This window comes from Amborella trichopoda, chromosome 7 (genome assembly GCF_054954075.1).
Source record: "Amborella trichopoda isolate Santa Cruz 75 chromosome 7, AtrichopodaSantaCruz75HAP2 v2.0, whole genome shotgun sequence".
NCBI classification, from domain to species: domain Eukaryota; kingdom Viridiplantae; phylum Streptophyta; class Magnoliopsida; order Amborellales; family Amborellaceae; genus Amborella; species Amborella trichopoda.
Window position 1 is genome coordinate 41,604,687 of NC_142342.1, and position 12,262 is coordinate 41,616,948.

At 37.3% G+C, this 12,262-nt stretch overlaps 1 protein-coding gene and 1 pseudogene across 5 annotated transcripts; one reads left to right on the plus strand and one right to left on the minus strand.

Moving 5' to 3' along the window:
- The first annotated feature begins 1,789 nt into the window (after positions 1-1,789).
- LOC18423032 (uncharacterized) lies at positions 1,790-8,425 on the plus strand. 5 transcript variants are annotated; one of them, XM_006827595.4, is made up of 3 exons: positions 1,790-1,855; positions 4,447-6,894; positions 7,717-8,425. In XM_006827595.4, the coding sequence occupies exons 2-3, from the start codon at positions 4,459-4,461 to the stop codon at positions 8,089-8,091; spliced, it is 2,811 nt and encodes a 936-aa protein (XP_006827658.3). In that variant the 5' UTR covers positions 1,790-1,855; positions 4,447-4,458; the 3' UTR covers positions 8,092-8,425. The 5 variants fall into 5 exon arrangements, with proteins under 5 accessions (XP_006827658.3, XP_020526199.1, XP_020526204.1 ...); XM_020670540.2 differs by lacking the exon at positions 1,790-1,855 and adding an exon at positions 2,154-2,960; XM_020670545.2 differs by lacking the exon at positions 1,790-1,855 and adding an exon at positions 2,154-2,670.
- An 84-nt stretch (positions 8,426-8,509) lies between these two features.
- Positions 8,510-10,087, minus strand: LOC105421220 (putative pentatricopeptide repeat-containing protein At3g11460, mitochondrial pseudogene; annotated as a pseudogene).
- Between the last annotated feature and the right edge of the window lie 2,175 nt (positions 10,088-12,262).

Consider the following 12,262-nt stretch of genomic DNA (forward strand, 5'->3'; position numbering starts at 1 on the left):
ATAATTTAGTAGTTTTTATATGGTTATCAAAATTTTATAACAAAAAACATTATTAAATAGGTGTTTTTGTGTGAGGGAGTAGATACACATTGTGCTCCAATGGGAAAATGGATTTTTTTGCAAATATTCTTTCAATTTATTACGATATTTAAATTGCTGTAATGTTATTACGATAATTAAATTACCGTAACACTATTTTAAGGTATTACGGTATTTTAATTACCGTAATACTCTTTCAACTTATCATAGTATCTAAATTACTATAATGTTTTTTAAAGTAAAAAGACGATCGTGAAGGTTATTTTAGTAATAAAAAATAAAAAATTGTTTGAAATAGTGTAGATGAGGTTTTGAAAAATTGAGATCTTTTTTTAATTATAATAAAATGTAGATATATTAACAATAATTAACCTTTATTTTAAAGAAGACAAAAAAAATGAGAAGAGGACCCAGCAAACGTCATCACATCCAAAACACCGCAACCTATCGCTTTTGAACCACGCCGTGGAAAAGGGCGGGCCCACCGCCCCCCGACATGTGCCGAACCGCTCTTTCTCTCTCTACCCCTCTTTCTCTCTCTTCTCTGAAACTGAAGTGAGAGAATCTCATCATTGCCTTCCTCAATGCTGACCCACCGCTCACCAAAGATACTTCCCAATCTCTGCCCCATCCTTTTCACCAAATTCCACGAATCCCTCCTCCTCCTTCTAACCTCCTGACTTAGGTGTCTTTTACTTCTTTTATAAATGACTACTATGTCCTTCACATGTGAGGAGGGCTGGTTATATATCTCATCAATTTCTCTCTCTCTCTAAACTTTTTATTTTTTATTTTTTATGAGTAGTACAATGGGAAGGCACCATGTGTTTTAGGGTTGGCAATGGACTGAGAGGCTAGGCATGGCCCTTAATTAATTAATTAAAAAAAAAAAAAAAAAGGGAGTAGGGCTTTGGCTGCAAATTGTAGCTTAGTAGAGCTTTGGATGTAAATTATAGCTCAAGGGCTGGCCTTAATAGGACTAGGATTAGGACTGCCCCCTGCTTTTGGCCACTTTTATTGTAGATGAAGTGGGATTCAATATTGTTGTGTTGTGGTACCTTGTCCACCTAGCCTTGAACTTAGTCATAAACTTTTAGAAAAATGATTTGGATGCTAATTTTTATTCGGTACTTAGTGTTCTAAGTTGGATAGTCGATTTTTAAATATCAGGTATCACATAGTGAAAATAGAAAAAGTTTATGTAAATATAAAAAGGTGTGGTTTGTATAGAGCCGATGCTCTAAACAATCAAATAAAAACCCACCTTCAAATAGTATTGAGGAATGTAGTTTCAAATAAGAAAATACACCACAACCATTATGCCAAAGAGGTCAACACTCATTACCTCTGCCTTTTTTTTTCTCTCTCTTATTAATGGTTCAGGTGGGCTTCTAACCTTAATGGATTATGTGCAGGTAGTACACCTTAAACACTCAGCCCATGAAGCTCAATCTAAACATCAAAAGATTAGATAAAATCAAACAAATTTAAAAAACTCTAGTTGAGGCATATATCATAAATATCCCATTCAATCATATCTATATTTAAAAGGAAGAAAACATCTACTTTAAAGTAACAAGGAACAAAAAAAAAAGAAGAAAGAATTCTTGGCAGGGATATTTCCGGCATTTAAAAATGATGGGGGTTATTGGATTAATGATTTAGGTCCATTTTAGAAATTCATCAGAAAATCAGGGGCTCTTTGTCAGAGTACCCTTTCCGTTATATATTAACAGTGGCAAATCCCCACAAGGACCAGCTCCGTCTTCCATGACTTTCTGCCACTCACTCTTACTTCACAACAGAGTACCCAAAGGTGCATGGAAAACCTCTCCCTTTTCCATTTTATCTGTATTTTAATTGATTTATTTGAGTACTTTTGATTTAATTGAACCCATTCTACTTTTACTGTTTTCCTATCTGTTTTTATGATTTTTTTTCTAGTTTTTTTCATGCAAAATGATGGCATTTTATTGGATTTGTCTCCAATCTTGGCTCCACTGTTTGGGCTTCAAATGCAAGTTAAATAATTCGAGCAATTATTCTTGTATCACTGGATATAATGGGAAAAAAAAATGCATTTCTTTTTGTCTTTCCTTTCAATTCACTCCTTGCTTTCAAATCTGGTAAGGATTGGTTGAGGGGTTGGCACTTGTTGGGGCCTGAGTGATTGATTTTTACTAAAATGGGGTCATTTGTTCTTGGGTTTTTAGCAATGTGTTGGGTAATCAAGATCTGAGGTGACCTGGACATTTATTCACTGGTATTTTGGTTTTTGTTTTGTATACTCTGTATTTTCGTTTGAAGCGTTAGCCAATGTGTAGTCTTTTTGGTAAATACTGGGGTTTATAGTGTATTGCGCTGTCATTCAGAGTGACATGAATTTATACATTTATTCACAAGAAACAGAGCATTCGGTGTACTTTCCCTTCTATGAAGTGAAGAATTAGCAGGTTCTTGTTCTTGAGGTGATTTGAAAATTAGTTGCCAGAATCAGGTTTTTGTTATATAATTGGTCTTCTTCTCTAAGGGGCTATTTTTCAAGGTGATCTGAACTTTGCGGTTTCTACAATATTTGGTCTTCTTCAAATGACATTCAAGCTGGTAGTCTTTGAGCATGCGGAAAATCAGGTTTTTTTTTGGGCCTCAGGTTTTGAACAGAACCAAAATATGCCAGCTTGTTTTTGAGGTTATCTGAACCTTTGTTCACAATTGCCATTTCATATGAGTTATTGGATCTCCAAACTAAGATCAGTTGATATTCTTGAGGCGATCAGTACATGTTTTTCCAAAAGACTTTTGGCTTGTTGAATGTTGGGGTCCTCTCCTTATTGACAAATCATCTAGTATTTCTTGAGGTGATCTCGATATTGGGTCAGGGAAGTTGGGATTTGTGTGTTGAATCTTCTAAAAATTCACAGGTACTTTATGAATTGATTTATGTTATTGGTTTTGGGAACTTCTTTTGGTGAGATAAATTTGGGATTTGAATGCAAAATCAGAAGATCAAGATTGTTTTGAAGCCATTTGATTACATTTGTTGACCAAAAATAATTTGTGTTGACGGGGTTTTTCAACTCCCTATTGATCTGATCTTGTGACCCTTTCTACATGTCAAATTCATGTATATTAGTGACTTAAGATAGGTCAGGAATTAAAGTCAGTAGTGATGCCTTTTTCCAACACTGATTGCTGGATTTTTCTCCAATTCTTTTGTGGGTTGCTTTGCTACCAATAAAAGAATTATTGGTACTGATATATTTTTCCTTGTTTTTGACGTGCATATACCATTTAATGATATTTGCTGACCAATCGCTTGGTATTGCTTTGGTCATTCTGCAAGATAATTTAATATTGATACTTATAGTCCTTCTTAACTACCAAAATATCGTTTTGAAGTTTTGTTCTTTTCGGGATTCACTTCCGTTTATGACTAAATTATGATATCTTGAATGATATGAATTATTTTCCCCTTGAATGAATTCAAATTTTTCTCCGAATATCTTATCATTAAAAATGTCTCCCTTGAATACATATCATATAAAAATGGGATCAGCAGGGGCAATTAGTTTACATCAGGAACTGTAAAATGTTTTTAGTCCAAGACTTTGAGTGTCTCTATGAAGGATGATCCTGGTTTGAGCTGAAAAAGCTTGTGTTGTCTTATCCAAATGTTCACCTTGTATCAATTCCTGCTCCTTTGTCTGATGATTTTGATTGTGCTAGAACACACTGAATTTTATGTTCATATATTAGTGGCTTGAAACCTAGACATGTATTCCCTTGATAATTTATGAAAACTAACTTATCAAAGCATGATGTAATAGTCTTAGTTTCCAATGTGGGTTTGGGATGTATCTTGCTGCTTGTATGTGATCATTATGGAGATGCTTTTATAAGGTCATGTCCACCTAGCAAGAAGACTAAACCCAGATAAACAGGATCTGTAATTTATTTTGAGCTGGCTGCCAAACTTCTTGTTATGTGACTCATACATAATGACCTTTGACATGAACTTTCGTTGTGGCTGGAATAAAGGCGTGAATTTCACAATTGAATCAGCCTAGTGACTGCAAATATATAAATTGCACATTGTAGTTCCTTTTGCTATCATTCCATCTTGTTGTGTCTATATTTGCAAAATATTGGATTGCTTCATGTCTTACACATTTTGATTTCTTTGGAAGCTAGGAGATAAATTTAGAACTTTAGCTTGTCTCATTACATGATATATGTTCTCCGTGCTTTGCCCTGAAACCTTCCTTTTCATGTTGCATTTTCTTTTGCAAAATATGGTAAATATATTGGTAAATATATCGTTTTTAATTTTTGATAGCATGCTCTTGCTTCTTTTTATATAAACTTTAATATCAGCATCAAATACTTATTATCTCTTGCTCCTTGCAGCTTGGTCTGTCCATGGGGTTATCTGTAGCAGTAGAAGAATGTGATGTTCATCACAATATAAATTTGCGGAGTCCTATAAATAAGAGTCAGCGTGATCATTATCCTTTTATTGATTCCTTTGAACACCAAGAAAAACATAAAAAGGGGAAACTTTCAAGCCAAAAATATTCGAACAACCCTCATGATGATCGGTTCACAGAATTCACCTTCAATCGCTCACGAAGTCCCTCTGTCAAAGATGTTCCGGAGTCTAGACGTAGTTCGATATATAGAAGCTCAAAATTGTTGAGAAATATGAGGAATTCGGAAATTGTTAGGGGTAAATATAATCAGAGCCCAGTGCCCTTCATGGCTATCAAATCACCTCTTCCCTCTTGTAAGGTTGAAGGGGACCCTCTTTCTCAAAAGAAGAGGCCACCTTTGAATTCTTTAAGTTCCTATTTGAACGCTCCACCCATTAACACGATGGATGCCTCCTTGAAGTTCTTGAAAGAGTTCCATGAATTGACCATTCAGTCCAGACACCAAGACGACACTTTAGTTTCCCTTCCTAATGGTGATGATGGTTTCTTGGAGATTTTTCTCCCTTCCAAAGACATAGAGGGCCAAAGCCAACATATAATTTTGGAGCCAGCACGAAGGCGAAGCCCAGAAGATGAACCCAATATAAAGCTCTTCGCATGCAATGAAGAAGAAACACTTGCTGCCAGAACAAACAAAGAGTGTCCCTTGGAAAATGAAGAGTCTTTCATCTCACCCAAGTCCTCTTCTGCAGAATCAAGTATATCTGGTTTGCCCTTGAAAACTGATGCAATGTTCATGTCATCTAAGTGCTCTTCGGCAAAATCAAGTATGTCTGATTTGCCCTTGAAATTTGATGGGTTATTCAGCTCACCAATGTCGTCATCAGCAAACTCAGATATGTTTGGTTTGCCCTCTAAAATTGAAGGAGTATGTAGTTCACCCAGGTCCTCTGCAAAATCAAATAGATCTGATATGCCTGATGGGATATTCAGCTCACCCCTGTACTCATCAGCAAAGTCAAATATGCCTTATTTGCCCTCAAAAACTGAACAGGTTAGCTTGCTCATGTCCTCTTCGAGAAAATCAGATGTGTCGGATTTCCCCATGAAAACTGAAGGGTTATTCAGCTCACCCAAGTCCCCTTCGTCAAAGTCAAGTTCGTCGCCTTTGTCCTATGGGGCAGTATTCAGTTCGCCTACGCCTTTTAGTAAGCCAAGCACCATGGAACTGCCCCACGGGCCAGAGAATAAGGTTTCTTCATCAAGCCCGAAGCACCGAATGAGCTCATTCAGAAGGATTTTTGATCCGATAATGAAGTCCAAATCTCTAAGTAAACTTCCTGTTTCCATTGTGGCACCAAATGACCTCTCACTGTTGAGCTCTGCACATATCAAAAGGTCGAGATCCCTTCGAAAATCTTTGTTACAGGAGTTCTCGAAGGCCTCATTTAAGGTACATGGGCATGTAGATGGGGAGATCAAGGATATAAGTTCTTTGCCCACTCATCTACATGGTGTTCTCAAGCTGGTTCATAAACATGGGGTGCCATCTTTTGAATTCTCAGTCAAGGATCCTGAGGATTTTCTTGCAGCTAGGACATGGAAAGTGGGCAATGCTTTCAATTGGCTATATACATTTCATAGCAATAGCAGTGGAAAGGGCAGGAGTAGTGGAGGGTGGGGGAGGAAAGAGAGGAGCAAGCATTCAACAATTGTGGGTCAGATGAAAGTTTCATGTTATTTGTGCTCCAAGAGAGGCATCCGTGATTCCTTGGATTATTCCATGGTTACTGAATTTGTTTTATCTGACGCCACGCACATGAGGAGAGACTCTGAGAAAGAAGAAATTCCAAATACCTGCCCTAGTTTAAAATGCTCGGATCAATCTGTTAAGGCTCCTGAGAGCTTGGTTATCGGCTTTCCTTTTGAGCAGGGTTGTGGGTTTGAGACAAAGTGGGAACGGCCTTCAAGGCATGGTTTTGGCCTTGGGGATTCTGATGGCCTGGGGAAGTCTTTCGTTCCCCTAGGCTTTCAACCTCACCTTGAAGTTGCAGCTATGGTGATTGAGTCTCCTCTAGAGAAGCGAGAGAGCTTGAAGGGTAAGCTTGGGGATGAGAGAGAAGATGCTGAAGAGTGTATAAGCATGTCTGGTTCTTGTACTAGTGATGAAATTGCTAGTGTTATTCAAAACTCTAATCATGGTGCATCTATGAAGGTTGTGATTCCAAGTGGGGTGCATGGAATTCCAACCGATGATGCCTCTTGGCCTTCACCATTGCTGGACCGATGGAGATCAGGTGGAGCCTGTGACTGTGGAGGGTGGGACATGGCCTGCCCAATCAGGGTTTATGAAAATTCCTCTGTCAATAATGGGGCCAGGACTTCATTTGAGGGGAATCAGAGCCCATTGGAGCTTTTTATCGAGGTATACTTTTGATCTTGAGTGGGATACTGGCTTTCTTTCTTTTGGGAGGTATGTATAGTCCAATAGACCATGGAAACTAGTTTTTGGAGTCATCGCCATCCAATGAAGTGATGTATGGTGATGGACAGAGAGTAGGGAACCTACCAGAACAAGACATGGCATCAAAGAGGTCCCCACTTTTTCTCCATTACTGTGCGTCATTTCATTGAGTGGTGGTAACCTTTCCATGGACCAATTGGTGCATGTATTCTCTCTCTGTCCATTGGCCAAAAGGTTACTGGGTGCATTCCCGTAACCTTTTGAGGTTGCAAAATTCGGTGATGGGCTTGGGCCCAATTAGTAAAGGTATACTGGTTTTTATTTGGTGTTTTATATAAAGAAAAGGCTCATGAATTAAATTGGAATGAGTTTTTTGCTTTCATTATTCTTGATTGAGGATGTTCAGAGTATATTATGACAACTTTGGCTTGCTTAGGTTCCTTCCCGCTATGATAACCTATTGTGTCTATATTCCAATGTTTCATTACAGTATTCTCGCCAATGGAGTTATGATCTATTTTTAGAAGAGGGCAATCAGAATGGCCTTGAGTATCTTAGAATTTTGCTTTATTCTCCAAATTGATTAATATAACCCTAATCCCATGACATCATCCAAATACCATAATAGCCATCCAACTATTTTCACAGCAAACCTTTTAAGTTGATGAAAAATCTCAGTAATTTCACTGTTCATTACTAAGCATGAAGACAGCACTTACCAGCCTCACAAAATCAGGCTTATGCCCTATTTTGAAATTAGACTTATCGGTCTATTAATTTCAGGGAGGAAGAGAAAAGATTCCGGCATTAAGCATGAAACCTCTCGAGGAGGGAGTGTACGCCATTGACTTTCATGCACGATTCTCGGCTCTACAGGCCTTCTCTGTTTGTGTGGCAGTTCTTCATGCCAATGAGACCTCCACCATATCATCAAATGCAGGCAACCAGCATAAGCTCCAAGGCAGTAACTCACTCAAATTGCTATTAAAAGACGAATCAGGGAGCCCCATTGAAACTCTGGCAAATTTTGAGAGAGAGAAGATGGTGGGCATTGAAGCTGTAGCAAATAACGAGAGAGAAAAGGGGGTGAGAAAGATGGAGGAGAACCCATCGAGTTTCATACTTGATCCACCAGTTTCTCCCATTGGAAGAGTGTAGAGTTGAGCAATGTAGGGAAATTGGGGTGCTGCAAAATACCAAGTCAAGCAAATAACAGGGCGCTTGAATTGGGGGGTGTCAGTATACGAGAGAGGTAAATTGTGCTCCTTACTATGGAAGCACCACAAGGGGATGCTTCTTGAGGCTGAGAAGGATTGGAGTGTTTAAGGTGGTGAGACCTGGTTCTGCATCGATTTTGGATGGCTCGGCTAGATTTCGGTTCACACAATTCTTTGTATATTTTTTTTTTGCCCTTTTTTTGGGTCATTTTCTAGAGTACTTGTCATTTTAATCCATTGTTATGAAAAGAAAATGATTCCCATCTGTTACAAAATATTTCCAAGTTCCTGATCTCATGTTCTCAATTTTTGCTGGAGAGAGAGAGAGAGAGAGAGAGATCCAAATATTTCTTACAGTTTCAGCCATTCACTTGAATTAAACTACATCCTGGTGTCTTCTTCACTGTCCTCTCTCTCATCAGCCCTCTCGTCTTCATCACACCATCCCAATTCCCCTTTTCAGCATTGAAACTTGACAGAAGTACATAGCAATCTCCAGTTCTTGGACCCAAGTTTACAATCTCTCTCTCTAAACTTTGACCCTCATCAGTCTTGCCATGAATCTTACATCCCCCTAAGAAAGCCCCCCATACACTTGCATCCGCCTCTATTGGCATTCCTTGAATAAACCTTAAAGCTTCCTCTATGTGTCCTGCACGTCCTAGAAGATCTACCATGCAGGTATAGTGCTCCATTCTTGGCTCAATTCCAAATCCACGGGACATATAATCGAAAAACTTTTCCCCTTCTTTAACCAACCCACAATGGCTACTCGAAGCCAAAATACAGAGAAAAGTGACCCAATCTGGTTCGATATTTCTCTTCATCATACCGAAGAAAACCATGAGAGACGCTCTTCCGTAACCATGCATCCCAAGCCCTGATATCATTGCGCTCCATGAGTTAACATTTCCTCCGCTGATAGAATTGAACACTTTCGAAGCTGAATTCAAGCTTCCACATTTTGAATACATGTCTATCAAGAGCCCCTCTACCTTAGCATTCGACTCAAGCCCGAGCTTGATAATGTGCCCATGGGTAAATTTCCCCTGGTTAAGAGCTGCTAAATCAGCACAAGCTTGAAGAACTAACAAAACTGTAACTAAAGATAGCGGTACTCTCTCCAAGCACATCTCTCTAAGCAACTGGAGCACTTTCTCAGGCTTCTTAGTACCCAAATACCCACTCATCATAGCATTCCAAACCACCACATCCTTGACCAAAATACCATCAAATATTTCTCGAGCAGCTTCTAACATTCCACACTTGGCATACATATCTAAAATAGCAGTCTTTACTCCCAAATCTGATGATAAATTGGAAGCAATTGCATAAGCATGGATAGATTCTCCAAGCTTTAGACACTGAGACAGAGCACAAAGAGGGAAAATGATCTTTAAACCCACTCTATCATGCTTAAGGCCAAGAATTCTCATGAAATCACAGAGCTCCAAGGCTTCATACACAAAACCATTACGTTTATATCCAGAAACAAGGGAATAATAGGAAGTTAAGTTTCTCTCAGGCATTTTATCGAAAACGTTTTCTGCTTCTTCTAAGCATTCACATTTGGCATACATATCAATCAAAGAGTTTGCCACGTAGACATCTGTTTCAAATCCAACTTTTAAAATGTGGGTATGAACTGCTTGGCCGTCTTTAAGGGTGTTGAGATGGCCACATGCTTTGAGAACGAAGGGGAAAGTAAAATTGTCAGGTTTGAAACCTGAAAGTCGAAGAGTCACATAAATGTCAAGAACTTTCTCTGACAAACCAGATACCGAAAATTCTCTAATAGCCGAATTTAGAGAACGGACATTATTTTCGCTAACTAATGAAGTTAGTGACCGGTTTATAATCGATAAATTTAGCAAGCGGATGGGAAATTTGAAATGGGTTTTTAGTGGGGATGAAATCAGAGCAACAAAGAATGGCATTAAGGGTGAGGACCTTTCCGAAATCTATAGTCACTAAAAGTAATGGCTGGATATTATTTCCTGCAATAAACCCAGCAAATTATATAACTTTCCTCTAAGAAATTCAGCAACTAGATAACTTTGTTGAATGGGTTTTTTATCCTGGACAAAGAATCGCGTAAGGCCAAGGTTTTAAGGATGGAGGAGGATAGAGTCTTTTGGTGGGAAAATTTGAATCTCAAACGGTTTTTTAGCCGTTGGCCGATGGCGGGAAAATTTGAACATCTAAAAGTTTCGTGCCAGTTGGTGAGTGGAGAACAAATATTTCTAGGTAAGGGCAATCTAAAACTCTCCTACTTTTTTTAAATGTCAAGAATGACCCCTTTTTTTTTAGAACTGGCAAATATGAGTTTATTGTAATTTAATTGGCTTATAATGTCAGAAAAATGTTTTTATAAAAATCGTTGGCCCTTGACTTTGGATTATCTTAGTTTCTGGCAATTTGCATGGTTTAACAAAGCAGTCGATATCTCACGATCAAAGGTGTAGTGTTGGTAGCAGTGGCAGTCCTTATATATCACATTAATAATCAAAATATGGTCAAAAGAAGAAAATCTTTATTTAATGAGGCTTTTTCTTAGGAATTATAGATTCCATGCAATCCATAGAAAATAGTTGAAAGAATCTTGGCTCATTGTTTTGCTCCTTTATCTTTCTAAAAAGAAAAGGACCTATCAGAATTGTTTATGGATCCGAAAAAAAATGCTTAGGTTATCCCAATTACTAAAAAATGTATCATGCATGTATGTTGCATTTGCAGGAACCAGATAAAAAAAGGGAGATCCTAGTTAGTAAGATATCAAATGATTGAGAACCCATTCACAGGGAAAGATATTAAATACATGTAGTGAGAGATCAAATGTATGAAGTTTCTTTTTATATCCTACTGTTCCTACATAGACATAGATGATCCAATCCAACCATTATTCCTACAATCAAACTCCAAAAGGGCAAAAAATTCACATTCTAGAAATGTTCCATAAGAATTCCACCCCCGCGGTTCACATGCTAATATAATATTATTTATTTTGAATATAAGGAGGTTACAATTATTTTTAGCCATTGGATGCGAATCTGATGGTTGAAATGTGTCACAAAACTGAAAAATTTTATTTTAGACTTTGTACCAATTAGTGATACATCCAAAAGCACTCGATTCATATCTAATGATTGCGATCTCCTTATACTAAAAAGAAATGATATTATTATATTTTTTTCCTTCTAACAATGTGTTTTAGTCGTCTTATTTTATGGCAATAAACTTGCAAGCTTACTACATTAAGGAATATGTTTTCATTATTCTTATGAGGAAAAGATTAGCATAGGTGGTTCAAATATAGCAGGAAAAAGTTGTTAATATTATGAAACCATTTATTTTTCTTACACTGAGATCACAATTACTCCTAGCTATTATATATCAAATTGAATGACTTGAGGTGTGTCACAAAGTTCGAAAAAAAAATTTTGAACATTGAGTCCAGTTAAGGACATGCTCATAACTACCCGATTTGAAATCTAAAGGACCAAAGTAATTGTGATCCCCTTGTGCTAAAAATTAATGGTCTCTTTTTGTATTTTTCCTGACAAATATATATCCTAAAAGAAATAGATTTTTAAGTTTTGAAAATAGGGTACCATGTAACATATTATTTAGACTATTATCTATAGATATCTCATATAGCATTATTTTTTTGGCTTTCAAATTTTATAATAAGACGCACAAATAGATTTTAGACCATTATATGGGTATCTAGTGCCAAAAGCATTCCTAGGACTATGAGATGCAACTTACTATCATAAAGCTTTGGCTTTGTGCTAACCACACCCAGGTTAGCACAAGAAGGGGAAAAGAAAAAAGGATTGTATATTATGAGATTATTTATCTTTGTTACAAAGAGGTCGCAATTACTTCTAGTAATCAAATTTCAAATTGGATGGTTTCGGTATGTGTCACGAAGTTTGATAATTTTTTTTAACTTTGCGACTAGTAAATGGCACTGTTCCAACCACTAAATTTGAAATCAGATAGACAAAAGTGTTTGTGAAAAATAAATGATCTCTTCATATACTTTTCCAAAAAAAAATCAAAGTTACTAATGTCATTTTGATCATATAAAGTTTTTATCAAAATCGATC